The following is a 17,686-nucleotide window of genomic DNA, read 5'->3' as shown; positions in this document are numbered from 1 at the left end:
GCTGGGTGACCCCTCTCGGGGTGAGTGTCCCCTCGGGCTGGGTGACCCCTCTCGGGGTGAGTGTCCCCTCGGGCTGGGTGCCCCCCAGGCTGGGTGACCCTCGGGATAGGTGCCCCTGGGCGGGGTAACCTCCGGGCTGGGTGACCCCCGCGCTGGATGCGCCCCGGGGTGGTCGCGGGCCGGACCTGACCCCCCCCTCGGAGCATGCGCGCGCCGGACCTGCACCGCACAGTTCGAATCCCGGCTCTGGCCTGCAGCAGGCCGGCCTCCTCGCCAGTCTGTGATCGGGGGTAACTGCCGTGCCGCCCTCACAGCGCGTGACGTGGCTGGAGGGTTCAGGGGCGATCGTGTACCCCGGCCGAGGCCGCTGCTGCTGTAATCGTTACCTGAAGCTCGGGCGCTGTCAGCCCCACGGCAATGGCCATCTCTACTGCCTCGGCCTCCAGGTTCATCGCCGGAGGGCGAGCGGGGACAAGCAGCGCAGCAAACCCCAAACGCAGGAGCCACCGCCGCGGGGCCCACCCAACTCGCCCACCACGGACAATGGCTGCCGCGTCGCCCACGCGAAGACTACAACTCCCACAAGGCAATGCGGCGCGCCGCCGCGCTCCACCAATGGGAATCCCTGTACGTCGGGCAGCCAGCCAATAGGGAAGCTGGACGACACAATGAGGGCGGGGCGGGAGGAGCGGCTGTTCCCGCCCGTGATGAGGGCCACTCGGGACGTTGTCCCTGCCGGGCGCGTCCAGGCGGCACCGAAGGGCTCTCGGAGGGCTTGGCACTGACCTTTCCTGGGGGCCGGGGGCCGGAGCGCGCCTGCGCAGTTGCAAGGAGCGCTCAGGGGCCGCCTGGGTGGTGTCCGCGGTCCTGACGTCTCTGGGTGGGGCAGCCTGGCCGAGGCCCGGGAAGCGCACGGGGCTTGGGGCTCTGATCGTGGACACAAAACCCCGTGCAGTCCGGCCGGTTCCCACCGACAGCGACCCTCTATCGTGTTTCCAGCCCGCCAACCTTGGATTCCTACCGCCAACCTTTTGGTCAGTGGGCAGATGCGCTATGCAGTACACACCACTATCTCCTCTAACAGTGAGATGAAGGCTTTTTAGGTTTCTAGTTGTCATTTGAGCTAACGTTTACTAATCGGATTGGTCTCCCACTCAACCGTCCATGCACATTTCCTGTGACATTAGTTACCAACCCACGTTGTAGCTGCAGCCTTGACATTGAACCTGCGCTCTGGGCGCCTGTGTTTCCACTACTCCTACCCTGTTCTGCCCCTGCCTTGTGGGCGTGAGCCCTGGGCTGATGCCTCCCTCCTGGTACTGATCACCTTGTGGTCCTATCTGTTGTCTGTCTGGTCAGTGTGTGGATCCACGGAGGTAAGGTGTTTGTTGTTTTTTTTTAAATTTCTATGTTACACTCGTTTGCCCGCAGGTGAGTTTTGCTGCAGGTTTGAGAAGTGACTCAGTTTGAAAAGTGTGTAAACATGTGTGTATATCTCTTTTTTACGTGGAAAAAAAGGGAGTATGATCCATTGGATAGGCGATTATTGAAGAAAAACACCCGTCTGAGTCTAAAGGGCCAACATTTAATCCAAAGCAAAGAGGAGGGCATAAGGGAACAGAGAAACTAGAGAACTTGAAATAGATCGACCAGATTTCCGTTAACGGGAATGCTGACGCATGTGAAAAATAAAACTAACGTCAGGGATTGATTTGTGTGGAAACTGTTAAATCAGAGCCTAACTCACTGTGTAAACTTTGACCAAAACCACAGAAGTATCCAGTTGTTTAAAAAGAATTCAAAACTTCTGGTTTCAACTTAACAGTCATCAAATAGCTTCTAAAAATATACTAATAGTTAATTATATGTTGTATTGTTATGTGCCGTCGAGCTGCCTGCGACTCAGTGATCCTATGCACAATAGCTCTGAATCCTGTCCTATCCTGAGCCAGTCTCACTGTCTCTGACACACCGTGCCCCCATTACCCCGTCACTGTTATCAGTCCATCTTATCCAGGGTTTTTCTCACCTCTCTTTTCCCTCCACCGTTCCAAGCATGATGTCTTTTCCAAGGACTGGAAACATGCCCAAAATGTGTAAGAAAGAGCTTCAAAATCCTTGCCTCCAGAGAGCAACCTGGTTTTACATTCTCCAGGACAGACCTGTTTTTGTTCTCTTGGCAGTCTATGGTATGTTCAATACTCTTCTCCAGCACCACAATTCAAAGGCATTGATTCTTCTTCTGTCATCCTTGGTCACTGTCTAGCTCTCTGATGCATAGCAAATAATTGTGAAGACTATGGCCTCAATCAGGTACACCTTAGTCTCTAGAGTGATATCTTTGCTCTTCAGCACTCTGGAGAGGTCTCTCACAGCTTATTTTCCTAAAGCACTTTGTCTCTTGATTTCCTCGCTGCTGATGCCAAGAGCATTGATTGTGGACGCAAGTAAGCTGAACTTGTTAACAATCTTAATCTCTTCTCCACTTGTCTTGTTTCTGCCAATTGGCCCAGAGAAGAGACTCTTTTGTTTTCCTGATCTTGACCTTTAGTCTGTCTGCAGTCTGACTGCAGTCCTTGACCTTCTGCAGAAGACGCTCAGGTCCTCCTCAGTTTCAGCGAGCAAGGCTATGTCATGTGCATAGTGCAGGTTACTGATGATTCTTCCTCCAATTCTGATGTCAGTTCCTCCTCATAAAAACCAGGCTCCTGAGCAATCTGTTCTGCATATAGATTGGAAATATAGGGAGATAGGACACATCCCTGACACATTCTTTTCCTGATTTTGAACCATGTAGTGTTTCCTTGCTCTGTTCTGATACAGCCTATATTTACAAAAAATATGAAAGTAAAATTTAATAGCAACCCTATGAACAACTGATCTCAATCCTGTCCTGTCCTGTGCCATCCGCGTCATCTGATATGCCTGAGCCCACTGCTACAGTCATTATGTCAGTCAGTCCATCTAACTGGTGGTCTCCTACTGCTTCACTCACCTATCTTCTAATCATGATAGCCCCTCCTTACAACATGCCTGAAATATGAGAGGAAGTTTCACAATCCTTGCTTTCAGGAAGCAGCCTGGTTGGACTCCAGACATGTGTTTGTTCTTTTGGCAGTTCATGGGATATTCAGTACTCTATTCCAGCACCACAGCTCAAAGGCATCGATTCTTTTTCTGTCATCCTTATTCACTGTCCAATTCTCAGATGTACAGCAATTGATTAAAAAGATCAGGGCTTAATTCAGGTGCTCCTTAGTCTTTAAAATGACATAACTTCCCTTGCACCATAGCACTTTGGATCTATGCTTAATATTTATAATTAGGAGGCTCTGGTGGCCTAGCTGTAACGAGCTGCACTGCCAACCCAAAGGCACCCAGTTTGAATCTACCAGCTGCTCCAGAAAAGAAAGATGGGCAGCCTCCTCCTATGCAAGTCAATGCCTCTGAATACTTGTTGGGCGTATCGGCTATGGGTCAGTTCCAGCTTAACAGTACTCAACAATATATATAACTATATATACATACTATGGCAAGAAGCTGTGTTACAATCCCGAAGGCATATGGTCTGGATCCTACCAGATACCCTGCATGAAAGATGAGCAGTCTCCTCCCAGGAGATTAACTGCCTATGAGAACACACTGGAGGGTCAACTATGGGTCGTTTCCAACTCGACGGTACACAACAATACTGTTGTTGTTGTTGTTATGTGCCGTCGAGTCGCCTGCGACTCATAGCGATCCTATGTACAAATAGCCCTAAACTCCGCTCTGTCCTGTGCCAATCGCACTGTCTCCGACACTTCCATCCCAATTATCCCAGTCACTGAATCAATTTACCTCATAGAGGGCCTTCCTCTTCTGCGCTGTCCCTCCACCCTCCCAAGCATGATGTCCCTCTCTAAGGACCGGTCTCTCCTCACAACATGTCCAAAGTATGTTAGACGGAGCCTCAGAATCCTTGCCTCCAAGGAGCCACCCGGTTTAACCCTTTCCAGGACAAATCTGTTTGTTTTCCTAGCAGTCCATGGTATTCCCAGGCTCAACAATGTTAAAGAAGAAAGCATTCTGACACAAAGCAGCTACCAAAAACCTGAGAGTGATTACATAGGTAGAAAAAGATGTATGCTGTATAGGTGTAGGAGGCCATATGGAAGTGCATACATGTTAATATATAGGTAGAGCTGAGGGCAGTTGTATTGACATACAAGATATATATATCTTGATCTAATATATATATATTAGAGCACATACGCCAATCACACAACCCTGCTTGCTGACACAGAGGAGGACCTGAAGCACTTGCTGCAGAAGGTCAGGAACTGCAGCCTTTGATATGGATTGAAGCTCAACATCAAGAAAACAAAGATTCTCACCACTTGGCCAAGTGGCAGCATCAGTATGGATGGTGAAGAGACTGAGATAGTTAACAGTTTTAGCTTACTTGCCTCCAAAGCCAACACTCTTGGTACCAGCGCTAGGAAATCAAGAGACGAATTGCACTGGGAAAGTCAGTTGTCAAGGACCTCTCCAAAGTACTAAAGAGCAATGGCGCCAGACTAGAGACTAAGATGCGCCTGATTCTGGCTATAGTCTTCACAATTGTGTGCTGTACATCAGAGAAGAGAGCTGGACAGTGACTAGGGATGATAGAGAATTGATGCCTTTGAGCTGTGGTGCTGGAGAAGAGTGTTGAATATACCATGGACTGCTAGGAGAACAAACAGGTTTGTCCTGGAGAGGGTGAAGCTGGGCTGTTCCTTGGAGTCAAGGATTCTGAAGCTCCATCTGACATACTTTGGACATGTTGCAAGGAGGGACCAGTCCTTGGAGAGGGACGTCATGCTTGGGAGGGTGGAGGGACGGCACAGGAGAGGAAGACCCTTGATGAGATGGATCAGTTCAGTGATTGGGGTGTTGGGAGTAGGTGTGTCAGAGACAATGAGGTTGGCACAGGATAAAGCAGGGTTTAGGGCTCTTGTACATAGGGTCGCTAGGAGCTGCGACTCGATGGCACATAACAAACAACAGAGCACATAGAGGTGCACAGTTACAGAAATTTCACAGATATATCCAAACACAATTATACAGAGTTCCTAAGGCTGAAGGTTAGGTCAACTGACACAACATTATCATGAAAGATAAAAGTTCTAGTTTGGTAAGCAAGATGTAAACCATCTAAGAAGATTGGTTTCTGTCTGGTGCAAAGCAAAGTGAAGGAAACCAAAGACCTGAGGAAGCAATTAGTCTACAGGACTAATTATCCATGTAAACCACATCTTCTTCTAGTCTTAGACTAAAAACTGGATAGTACCCAGTTACCAATACCAGCCCACCTGACCAGCAAGACAAGAGAAAGCTCTGATTTAAATGGGAGAAAAACATGAACCAAAACTCAAATTCAAGAAAAAGGCAGACTGGTGGACTGGGAGACCTAAGACACTATTAACCTGAAGTGAAGCCACTTTTCACGGAGACTAGATTGGCCAATAAAACAAAAAAGAACACCTGTGAGAACTGGAAACATTTACTGCAGAAAATAATGACTACAGAGTTCAATATGGATTGCATCTCACTATTAAGACAAAAATCTTCACCACTGAAATGAAAAACATCATGAGAGATGGGGAAAGATTGACATTGTAAACCATTAAAAACAACATCATGAGAGATGGGGAAGGTTGACATTGTCAAAGATTCAATCTTATTTGGGTCTACAATCAACAACCTTGGTACCAGGTGTCAGCTCAGGAGATGTATTGCCTTGAGAAGTCTACTGTCAGGGATCTTTCCAAACTGTTGTTCTTATGTGCTACAAGTTGAATATGACTCAGCGACCCCATGAATTACAAATTACAAGGAACAATGATAATCAGTTTGAAGTGCACCAGATTCAGGCCATGGTCTTTCCAAGTTGAACATACATCTTCTTCTCTCCATCAGCTTGATCAAGGTGGCTCCATTCATGTCCAGAGCTTCTTCACAGCTTGCTTGATCTAGTTGGCTTTGGCATCCACAATGAACACAAGCGTCTTGTTATCTTCTATTTCTTGATGGCTGACCCAGTGGTCAGAGGATGTTGATTCCAACTCAATGGCAGTACGAGATAAAATAGGGAACTCTGGTGGAAAGGCAGGTGGTTCTGCAGATGTAGCGATCAGCTTCTACAAATATTACAGCCTTGGAAACGTGATGAGTCAGTTCTGTTTTGTCTTCAACCCAACATCAGTGTCTTGGAACCACCTAATTACATTTATAGGGCTTCTCTGTGGTTTGAACTCTCGATGTTCAGTAAGTTGGCACCACTCTCTAGAGGCCTTTTTGCAGAGGTTACATTTATAGGGTTTCCCTCCAGCATGCGTTCTCTCATGTTTAGTTGAGGTTCACTGATCACTGAACGCCTTCCTACACTCAATACACTAATACGGGTTTTCTCCATCATATGTCCTCTCATGTTTAAACTCAACCTGTGATGGAATGTTTTCATCCACACTAGAGGGTTGATGTTTCTCTCCAATGTATGTTCTCTGGTGCACTATGAGAGAGGACCTCTGACAGAAGGCTTTCACATGCACACTCATGCTTATCGCGGCTTTGTTCCCAAGAGCAAAGAGTTGGAAACAACCTAAGTGGCCATCAACAAACACGGATAGAGAAGCTGTGGTATATTGACACAATGGAATACTACGCTGCACTAAAAACAAGGAACTCACAAAATATTATACAAAATGGGTGACTCTGGAGGGCATTATGCTGAGTGAAATATCTCAGTCACAAAAAGCCAAATACTGCATAGTGCCACTGTTGTAAAATGGTCCTGACACTGGGGTTGAAGGAAGACTGAGAAAGATGGGATAAATAATGTCTACTACATTGAAACAGATGAGGGAGAGAGCTATTTAAAAGGGACATGTTGTTGTTATGTGCCGTCGAGTCGTTTGCGACTCATAGTGACCCTATGTACAACAGCCCTATAGGATTAGGTATTATGACAGGAGTCCAGAATGAAGGCTGCATAGTAGAGTGGACATGAGGGGAGGGATTGTATCACAATGAAAGAATTTTTCTTTTACTTTTCAAAGAGAAGAGTAAACTGGGGCTGGGGGAGGGGAGGGCAGGGAGAAAAGTGCAACAGTGAATTAATGGAAATCCAAAGTCTCTGTAAACTTTCATTAAAATTCATAAAAGGCTTTCATGGTCATTGCAAAGACAGAAGAGGAAGAAAAGACCAAAATGGATGTCAGAAGAGACCCTGAAAATTGTACTGGAGCGCAGAGAAGCCAAAGCACAAGGAAGAATTCAAGATACTAAAGAGTTGAATAGAAGATTTCAAAAGGCAGCACGGGATGACAAAGCAAAATATTACAATAAAATGTGCAAGGAGTTGAAGTCAGAAAATCAAAAGGGCTGAACTCGCTCAGCATATCTTAAGCTCAAGGAACTGAAGAACAAATTCAAGCCTCGAGTTGCTATAATCAAGGATGCTTTCGGCAGAATGTTAAATGATCCAGGAAGTATTAAAAGAAGATGGAAAGAATATACTGAGTCACTGTATCAAAAGGAATTGGAAGACTTTAATGAAACAACATATGAGCAAGAGCCTATGGTGATGAAAGAAGTAGTTCAGGCTGCTTTGAAGGAAATGGCAAAAAATAAGGCTCCAGGAATAGATGGTATACCAATTGACATATTTCAGTTAACAGATGCTGTCATGGATGTGCTCACCAAGTTGTGCCAAGAAATCTGGAGAACGACCACTTGGCGGACTGGAAGAGATTGGTATTTGTTCCTATCCCAAAGAAAGGTGACCCAACAGAATGTGGAAACTACAGAACAATCTCACTGATTTCACATGCAAGCAAGATTTTACTGAAGATTATCCAAAAACGACTGGAACAGCACATCAACAGAGAACTGCCAGAAGTCCAGGCTGGGTTTAGAAGGGGTCTTGGTACTAGGGATATTGTAGCTGATGTTAGATGGATCTTGGCTGACAGCAGGGAATACCAGAGGAATGTCTATCTGTGTTTCATTGACTATGCAAAGGCATTTGACTGTGTAGATCATAACAAACTATGGCTGACTCTGAGAAGAATGGGAATCCCAGAACCCTTGATCGTTCTAATGCGAAACCTATACTTGGACCAGGAGGCAATCGTCAGAACAGAGCAAGGGAACACTGCATGGTTCAAAATTGGGAAGGGCATACGCCAGGGATGCATCCTATCTCCATACCTTTTCAACCTATATGCAGAACAGATTATCCGGGAGGCTGGGCTCTATGAGGAGAAATGTGGGGTCAGGATTGGTGGACGATTTATCAACAATCTGCGTTATGCGGATGACACAACCCTGCTTGCTGAAACTGAGGAGGACCTGAAGCACCTGCTGCAGAGTGTCAAGGACTGCAGCCTACAATATGGATTGAGGCTCAATGTCAAGAAGACAAAGATTCTCACCACTGGACCAACTGGCAGCATCAGGATGGATGGTGAAGAGATTGAGATTGTACACAGCTTTACTTTGCTTGGCTCCACAGTCAACAGTCTTGGCACCAGCAGCCAGGAAATTAAAAGGCGCATTGCCATGGGAAAGTCTGCTGTTAGGGACCTCTCCAAAGTACTGAAGAGCAATGGTGTCTCTCTGGAGACTAAGGTACGTCTGATACAGACCATGGTCTTCGCAATCACTTGTTATGCATCAGAGAGTTGGACAATGACCAAGGAGGATAGAAGGAGAATTGATGCCTTTGAGCTGTGGTGCTGGAGAAGAGTATTGAGAATACCATGGACTGCTAGGAAAACAAACAGATTTGTCCTGGAAAGGGTTAAACCAGGTGGCTCCTTGGAGGCAAGGATTCTGAGGCTCCGTTTAACATACTTGGACATGTTGTAAGGAGGGACTGGTGCTTGGAGAGGGACATCATGCTTTGGAGGGTGGAGGGACGGCGCAGGAGAGGAAGGCCCTCTATGAGATGGATTGATTCAGTTACTGGGGTAATCGGGGTGGGTGTGTCGGAGACAGTGCGATTGGCACAGGACAGAGCGGAGTTTAGGGCTGTTGTACATAGGGTCGCTATGAGTCTCAAGCGACTCCACGGCACATAACAACAAGAGCATTTCTCGCCAACATGTGAGCTCTGGTACACAATGACGGGGGATCTCTGGCTAAAAGCTTTTCTGCAGTGACTGTTTATAAGGTTTTTCCCCATTGTGGGTTTGCTGTTGCAGTTGCTGCCTAACGTTTCCCCCACAATCTTCACCTTTGTCTGGCTTCTCCCAAGAGTAAACTGGTGAGAATCGGGGTGAGAGCTCCCCAGTAAAGGTCTTCCCACGCTGGTTGCATTTATAAAGCTTCATTCCAGCATGAGTTCTCTGATAGTGCACAAGGTGAGGGTTCCCCATGACGACTTTTCCACTCTGATGACATGTACAGGACTTCTCTCCACTGTGGATTCCGAGATGCTTTGGAAGTTGAGGTCTCTGAACGAAGGCCCTTCCATGCTGGTGACTTCCTATGGTTTCTCTCCAGTGTGAGTCCTTAGAGCTGAGAAGAACAGCCATGAGGAACACGCATACACAAGGCTTCCTCCAGCACGGACTCCTTCACGTACAGGAAGGGTAGAGTTCCACCTCAAAGACTTCTGTAATCGAGACACGTACGATCTTCCCCCAGTTTGAGTAAGTGATCCCTGCCAAGTTTAAAACTCTGGACCAAAGATTTTCCATACTGGTTACCCTCACAGGATGCTTCTCCAGTATGAATTCTCTGATAGACAACAAGGTCATAGCTCCGCAGACAGATTCTCCACACAGTGGCGTGCACAGGCTTTTCTCTGCTGTTTGTTCTCTAGCTCGGAAGAGCAGCTAAAAGATTGTCCACACGGATTACATGCATGTGGCTTTCTTCCACACTATACTGTATCATCACCAATTAAAAGTCCCCATGGAAGGCTCCACAGGCTTCCCCATGTTCACAATCTACTGTTTATTCAAGGCAGTTGATGCCACTCCTGCTTCCAAACCTGTCTTAACCTGGGAGCTCCACCAAACACTGTCCACCATGGGTAACCGTTACGGCATACTGATTTATTAACCTAATGAAGATAACCAATTCTTAAATGACGTTAACTCTAGGTATAACCCAACAAACTAAATTGGTTTGAGTCCTTGATTCAGGAATACAATGGCTCCATAGGATTTCTGAGACTGTAAAGTTTTATGATCGATAGAGAAAAGACTGAAGTTGTCAATGATTTCATTTTGCTTGCATCCACAATCAACACCTATGGTAGCAGCAGTCAAGAAGTCAAAAGACAGGGAGCTCTGGTGGGCTAGTGGCAGGAAGCTGCACTGAAATCCCAGCGGTAAGCGGTTTGAATCCACCAGATGCTCTGCTGGAGAAGGAGAGGTGTGGAAGGCCGTGTTCGGTTGCCATTACAAGATGGCACTGATTTCCTGCTTCTCTTTGTTTGCCAAAATCATAAATAAGACCTTATTTGGGCACTGTGTTCTCATTGGTCGATGGCTTGATCTCACGTGGGATTGTTGGTCCTATGGAGGGATGATACGTGAGACTGATAGGCAGAGTACCAAGAGAGAGATATAAGCCGCACCCTGAGAGGGTCTGGGGAACTTCATGTTTTCTCCCTAACTGTAACTAACTCCTGAGTAAACCACCGTGAGAAGGAATCGCTGGTGTGTTGTGTCCTTATTTCCTGCTGGACAGGCAAGGCGCGCAACAGAGAGGCAATCTCCTCCTGTACAAGTCAGATCCGATTTGATGGGACACACAAAGAATGAGAAATTTTTTAAAAGAAAAAAGTCAAAAGACCTGTTGCATTGGGTAAATCTGCTGTCAGACTTTTCCAAAGTTCTAAAGAGCAATGATGTCAGTTTTAAAAACTAGGTGCTCCTGTTCCAAGCCATGGTACTTTCATTTGCTTCCTATGCATGTTAAAACTGGACACTGAATAAGGGTAGCCAAAGAATTACCGATGCCTTTGAATGTGGTGTTGGTGAAGAGTACTGATTATCCTCTGGGCTGCCAAAAGAACAAACAGACTCCGTGAAGGAAGTGCGCCCAGGGTGCTCCTAAGAGGCAGTTTTGTTAGGAAAGAGAAATTCCAGAGAGAAGAACAGGTGCCTTCCCGGAAGAAGTAGAGACATTATGCTCCCAGAGTCACAGACAGAGCTGGCTTGCTTCCACACTGGAGTTGAGGGCTGAGTCTTCTCCCATGGGATGCTATCAAAGGAAGTTAAACATCTGGTGGGCGCTTCTTACTGTGGTCCATTGTTCTTGTCACTATTCATGTCCCTGGTTGCATGTTGGGTGGGGTCTTTGTTGTTGTGTACCTTCAATTAGGAACAGACCTACAGCTCTACTAAGTTTTCAGAGGCAATAATCACAGGGGAAGAGATAAGACTATCTTTACTCCACAGAACAGCTAGTGGATTAGAACCATGTGCCTTTGTGTTGGCAGGACAATTCCTTACCACTAAGCCACCAGAGTACCAGAAAAAGATCTATTGGTGTTTCATTGCCTATGCAAAGGCATTTGACTGTGTGGATCACAATAAATTGAGGTTAATCTTCAGGAAAAGGGGTATCCTGGAACACTTGATTATGCTGATGCAAAACCTGTACCTGGACCAGGAAGGAGTCCTCAGAACACAGCAAGGAAACACTGCATCGTTCAAAATCAGAAAAGGAGTGGTCAGGGATGCATGCTATCTCCATACCTTTTGAATCTATATGCAGAAAAGATCATTCAGGAAGCAGGATATTATGAGGAGGAATGTGGCATGAGGATTGGAGGAAGACTCATCAACAACATGTTATGCAGATGACACAACCTTGCTTGTTGAAAGTGAGGAGGACCTGAAGTGCTTGCTGCAGGTCAAAGACTGCAGTCTTCAGGATGGATTGAAGCTCAACATCAAGACGATGAAGATTTTCACCACTGGGCTAACTGGCGGCACCATGATAGATGGAGAAGAGATTGAGGTTGTTAACAGTTACAGCTTGCTTGGCTCCACACTCAACACTCTTTGCACCAGCAGTCAGGAAATCAAAAGATAAATTGCATTGGGAAAAATCTGTCAGTATTCTGGAACAAAGTTAGTCTAGAGACTTAAGGTGTGCCTAATCTAGGCCATGGTCTTCACAGTTACTTGCTATGCATCAGAGAGCTGGACAATGACTAAGGATGACAGAAGAAGAATAGATGCCTTAGAGTTGGGGTGCTGGAGAAGTCTTGAACTGCACGCCTTCGAGACTGCAGTGCAGCTTCTTGTTATACTAGGTCACTAGAACTTCCTTTGGAAACACAAAGCAAATCTATTTGGTCCTACAGAGTTAATAGAGCCAGAATAGATTTGCTGTTGAAAGATTTGGTGATAAGGACTCTTAAGGTTTTGCACAAACCTTATTGGCTATACCAATAAGCTACATCACGGTAAGTGGAGAGACTGAAATTATAAAGGATTTATTTTTACCCATATTTTACAATTGTTATAATATGTTCTACAATCAATGCCTGGGAAGATAGTAATGTCTTGTAATGAGAACATCTGCTGAAAATCATCTTCAAGCGTTAAAATAACAAAAATACCACTTTTGACCCAAGCCATCCCCACTGCCATCGAGTAGCTCCTGAGTCCTAGAGACCCCACAGGGCAGAACGGGACTGTTCTCATAAGTTTTCCAAAGCTGTAAATCTTAATGGGAGCAGATCACATCGTTCTGCTGCAGAGAGGCTGGTGGCTTCGAACTGCTGATCTTCTGGCTAGCAGTTTAGTGCTTAGCTACTGCACCAGCAGGGTACCCAAGCCATAGGACATTTAACTGCCTCATGAATATGTGAAAGTTGGAACACAAAGTGAATAATTACTGACACCTTTGGGTTGTGGTGTTGGTGATGGATACTGAACATATACAGGCTGCCAAGGAAGAAACGAATCTGTCTTGAATCTGCAACTTTAGAAGCAAGGAGGTGAAACCTCATCTCCCGTACTCTAAGCACTCATCAGAAGAGGCCTAACCTTTAAGGGTATCCCACTTGGTAGAGGGTCAGTGAAGAGAGGAAGATCCTCTGGGAGGGATGGACAGAAACGGTGTCTGCAACAACGGGCTGAAAATGTGAGGAGAGCAGTGTGGCTGCCACAGGATTGTTTGGCTATAGGGACACTGAGTTAGAGGCCACTGGAAGCCACCTGAGCGCAACACCACCACACGCACACCTTCCCAGAACTCGGTCCAGTTTTCACTCCAGCCTCTGTGAAGGTTGTGCTGTGGGAGAAGATGCTATGACTGATCAGAGTTGACTTGCCTAATTCCACAGTCTTTGTTTTCTGCACAATTTATTCTAATTAGCAAATAACTTGTAATGAGGTACTACAAGAACAGTCAGAGATGAGACATGAAGAAAACATTAGAAATATGTGGGATGACATCGAAAGGAACAACATAGGTATGACTCGAATTCCAGAACATGAGAGGGACAGGGAAGTCAGTTAGAAAATGGTGGAAAAGGTACTAGAAGAAAACGTCCCAGGTGCTAAGAAAGGAAGAAGGGAGCTCTAGTGGCACAGTGGCAAGAACCTGCACTGCAATCTCTCTCCCTCCCTCTCTTTCTCATGTAACCAGCTCATTTCTTTCAGTGCACAGCTTACCTCTGAAACTCACAATACTACCAATGTTTTCAGACTACTGTCATCATTTATCATCGCTTAAAAACCAACCAAGGTACTGATGGCTGGCCAGCAGCACTCGTGGTGGGCGTCTTCCTCTGCGCCCTCCTCCTGCCCGGTGCCCGGCTGTGTCCACAGGTGGCCCAACAGGTGTGCACTCTAATTAAAGGCACGACCTCCTTCTCCTTCCCCTCCCTGTCTTCCTGCTGTGTCCACTACCCAACGGGCATCTTCCTCTGCACCCGCCTCCTGCTCGGCGCCTGGCTGTGTCCACCGGTGGCCCTCTCCGTCCTCCTGCTGTGTCCACTACGCAGTGGTCGTCTTCCTCCGCGCCCGCCTCCTGCTCGGCGCCCAGCTGTGTCCACCGGTGGCCCTCCCCGGCCTCCCTCCATGTTCACTATGCAGTGGCCGTCTTCCTCCGCACCCGCCTCCTGCTAGGTGCCCAGCTGTGTGTCCGCTGGTGGACCAGCAGGTGCGCTCAGTGGTTAAAGGCACTGCCTCCTTCCCCTCTCGGTCCTCCCTCCATGTCCACTACGTGGTGGGTGTCTTCCTCCGCGCCCTCCTCCTGCTCGTTGCCCGGCTATGTTCAGTGGAGGCTGAGCAGGTGGGAGCTCTTCCCCTCTCCGTCCTCCTGCTCGGGCAGCTGCGTGTCTACTGGTGACTGAGCAGATGCGCGCTCTGGTAGAAGGTGTGGCCTCCTCCTCCTTCCCCTTCCCGTCCTCCCTCCTTGTCCACTACGCAGTGGTCGTCTTCTTCCGCGCCCGCCTTATGTTTGGCGCCCGGCTGTGTGTCCGCAGGTGGCCCAGCAGGTGCGAGCTCTGGTTGAAGGCGCGGCCGCACCTGGTGCACACGTAGGGCCGCTCGCCCGTGTGCGTGCGCTGGTGGCGCACCAGGTGCGAGCTCTGGCGGAAAACCTTGCCGCAGTGCGCGCAGCGGTAGGGCTTGGCACCCGTGTGCGTGCGCAGGTGCTGGAAGATGGCCGAGCGGTCGTTGAAGGCGCGGCCACACTCGGGACACTGGAAGGGCTTCTCGCCCGTGTGGATGCGCAGGTGCTGCGTGAGCGAGGAGCTCTGGATGAAGGCCTTGGCGCAGTGCGGGCACACGAAGGGCCGCTCGCCGATGTGGATCTTCTTGTGAACCGAGAAGTACTTGGGGTTACGCAGGGTCTTTCCGCACTCGCTGCAGCGGCAGTGCAGGCTGCCCTCGTGGATGCGGGTGAAGGTGATCTGCCGGCCGCTGGTCGCGTCCCTGGCTGGGCCCTGCTCCCCGCGCGTCCGGCCCTGCTCCCCGCTGGTCGGAGTCGGCTTGGAGCGCAAGTCCCACCTCGGGCTCCTGACTTGGGAGCTGTGTCTGCGCGAACGTTTTCTCGGGGAGACCTGGGGTGAGTCTGGGCAGGTGCTGGGGTGCTCCCTGGCCGAGCGGCGCTCTCTCGGCTGCGGCTCTGGAGAGCGGGCCTTTTCCTGAGCTCGTCTCTCCTGGGTAAGCGTTGACTTCTGGGTTCCTGAGGGAGAGGGAGTGGGGCTGGGCCTCGAAGGGCCAGCTTCAGGCGGGCTGAGGGCCGGCTCCTCCTGGCAGAGGTCTGTGATGGGTCTCAGCTCCTTGCTTTCCAGGGTGGTCTCCCAGCCTGAAAGAGGGCAGAGACGTGGGGGGCAGTCCAGCATGGGGAGCTCGGCAGGGGTGGGAGAGCACTGTGCGCGTGAACACACACCAGCCCTGGGGCACATGGAGACACAGACACACACCCCGGCCCTGGGCACATGGGGAGACAGACACAGACACACGTACACGTCCTGGGGCACATGGAAACACACACACACACACACACACACACACACCCCTGCCGCAGGCGCACACACACTGGCCCTGGGGCACATGGGGACAGAAACACACACGTGTTTCTTCCTGGGGCACATGGGACTTCTTATCTCCTTATCCATTAAGAGAATAAAAGAGTACTTGTTAAAGCCATCCATTCATCGTATCTCTGCTATAGCAATACTAGGCAAGGAAAACAAATGGGTATTACATTTTGTTGTGTATGGTTTCATTTAAAATAAAAAAGACTATATCGTCCTCACTGTATTTGAGGACCTGCTTGGGTGTCAGGAGTCCGATACCTGGTCTGTGTGTGAGTACTGTTCATACAGAGAAAGGAGCTAAGGGGGAGAGGCCAGGCAGAATCACAGGACAGACGGCCGCTGAGGCAGGAGCCTGGTGTCCCCAGTCCGCTGGGGCGTTTCTGCCGGGGATAAAGGACAGTGCCTTCTCTTCTATTCATGACAAGAACAAGGGCTGTCTGCCTCTTGACTCCATACCCCCAGGGAGTGAGTCTACCTGTGGTGATGGCAAGCTTGCTTATGATAGGAGATAGTGAGGAATAGAAAACGTTCGTGGTCAAACAGTCAACTCGTTCACCAACATTGTAAGCACTTAGAAAACAGAAGGGGCAGGTGCGAGTGGAGGACAGCAGACTCGGGCTGTTGGCCGACCTCAAGACAGTGCACAGGCAGAATAAGGAGAACAAGGGTGATGCTGAGAGCACACAGGCAGGACCTGGGGGGCCGGGCCAGTCAGCAGAATGTGGGAACAACACTGGTTTCTGAAAATGACTCAATATCTAAAGTAACAATTACAACAGGAGAAAAAGGAAAGGTGGCAGCTGACTGAAGAGCAGGGAAGACGGCTCATCCAAGCCTGGAGGCCGGCCTGCACACTCTCTGGAGCCCTGTCCCAGGCCCGGGTGGGGGACAATCCTCTGCACGCCTGCAGCACCGGAACACAGGCAAGGCAGGCGCAATGGCCAGTGGACTTACCCACGGAGACCAGGTTCCCCAGCGTCTCCAGCATCACGTCCCGGTACTCTGTCCTCTGTGTAGGGCCCAGCAGCCGCCACTCCTCCCGGCTGAAGCCCACGGACACGTCCTGGAAGGTGACAGCCTCCTGCAATAGGACCCCCGTGCCCGTGAACTCAGGCCCTGGGTCTCGGGGGAGGAGCCGGTGCAGTGTGCCTGGGAGGGACGAGGCCTTGCCTGTGGTGACCAGGGCCCACACCCCTGCCTTTGCGGCCTGTCCTGCTTAGCTCTCAGGGCCCTTCCCTCCTGCCGACTGTGTCCTCGTTCCGGGCCAGGCCACTGGGAAGCCCAGCACGGTCCTGATCACACAGCTGGAGGGATGCGGAGAGGGAAGGGGGGTGGAGGAAAGCCTGTGCCTAGGTCCACTGCAGGGGGTCTGTGCCCTGAGCACACAGGGCAATGATCCTGCTCACCTCATGGGGTTCCTGTGCTGGACAGTCATCCTCCTCTGCTTTTTCCTCGTGACAGTCACCAGCGATCTCCGGGGGTGAGGCAGGACTTTGGGCAGGCAGAGCTGGCAGGAGGAGGAGCAGGCTTCAGGCCAGGCCGGACCCAGGAGCCACCCCACTGGGTCCACTCACATCCCAGCTTTTCCCAGGTGAGCTGCTGGTGCCCTGCAATTTCTGCTTCCGCCCTCTCTCAAGAACGCACCCTGCCCACCGCAGGCCCCTGGGCTGAGCTGCCACTCATCCTAGCAGCTGGCTGGGCGGACACCTCAAAAGCAAAGCCCTCAGTGTCCGTCCTCTCCCTCAGGACTCCTCCCACCCCTGGGTCAGCCCTGCTCTGCTTTGTGCCCGAAGGTCTTGTCCTTTTCCTGACACCTGCCCATCTCTGTGTGATTGTCACTGCATTTCTCCACTGTCATGGACACAACCGTGACCCCACTCCCAGATCAAATAGAGGATGTCATGTAGAAGATACGTAGTGATCCCCCAGATCTACCAGGCCATGTAGTTGTGAAAGGACGAAAGCACAAGAACACGCCTGGGGTGCACTGGGGCGCACACACTGCCCCGCAGCCACCGTCTCCGGGGGGACCACCACCTCCAAGGCAGCCACCATCCTTGGCCGGCCACCATCAACGTAGTGGCCACCATTTCTGGGGCGGCTACCATCTCCGGGCAGATACCATGCCCAGGGCGG

The 17,686-nt window shown here is 49.5% G+C and overlaps 2 protein-coding genes across 2 annotated transcripts in view; both read right to left on the bottom strand.

Annotated features, from left to right (window-relative positions):
* LOC102857278 overlaps nt 1–452 on the bottom strand; it is a 36,283-nt gene extending 35,831 nt beyond the window's left edge. The window contains exons 1-2 of the mRNA XM_006903035.1: nt 387–452; nt 130–278 (exon numbers count right to left, since the gene is read on the bottom strand). Coding sequence (XP_006903097.1) covers nt 130–278; nt 387–452 — 215 coding nt within the window. The remainder of the gene's footprint in view (nt 1–129; nt 279–386) is intronic.
* Nucleotides 453–14,425: 13,973 nt separating this feature from the next.
* The window catches only part of ZNF274 (zinc finger protein 274), a 22,496-nt gene continuing 19,235 nt past the window's right edge, over nt 14,426–17,686 (bottom strand). The window contains exons 5-8 of the mRNA XM_006903034.1: nt 16,957–17,057; nt 16,781–16,854; nt 16,505–16,699; nt 14,426–15,315 (exon numbers count right to left, since the gene is read on the bottom strand). Of these exons, the coding sequence (XP_006903096.1) occupies nt 14,426–15,315; nt 16,505–16,699; nt 16,781–16,854; nt 16,957–17,057 (1,260 nt within the window). The remainder of the gene's footprint in view (nt 15,316–16,504; nt 16,700–16,780; nt 16,855–16,956; nt 17,058–17,686) is intronic.

Source organism: Elephantulus edwardii, unplaced genomic scaffold, assembly GCF_000299155.1.
Source record: "Elephantulus edwardii isolate Elephantulus edwardi_28Jun2011 unplaced genomic scaffold, EleEdw1.0 scaffold00496, whole genome shotgun sequence".
NCBI classification, from domain to species: Eukaryota; Metazoa; Chordata; class Mammalia; order Macroscelidea; family Macroscelididae; genus Elephantulus; species Elephantulus edwardii.
Note: the sequence above shows the minus strand (reverse complement) of the source record. Positions and strands in the feature narration are given on the sequence as shown.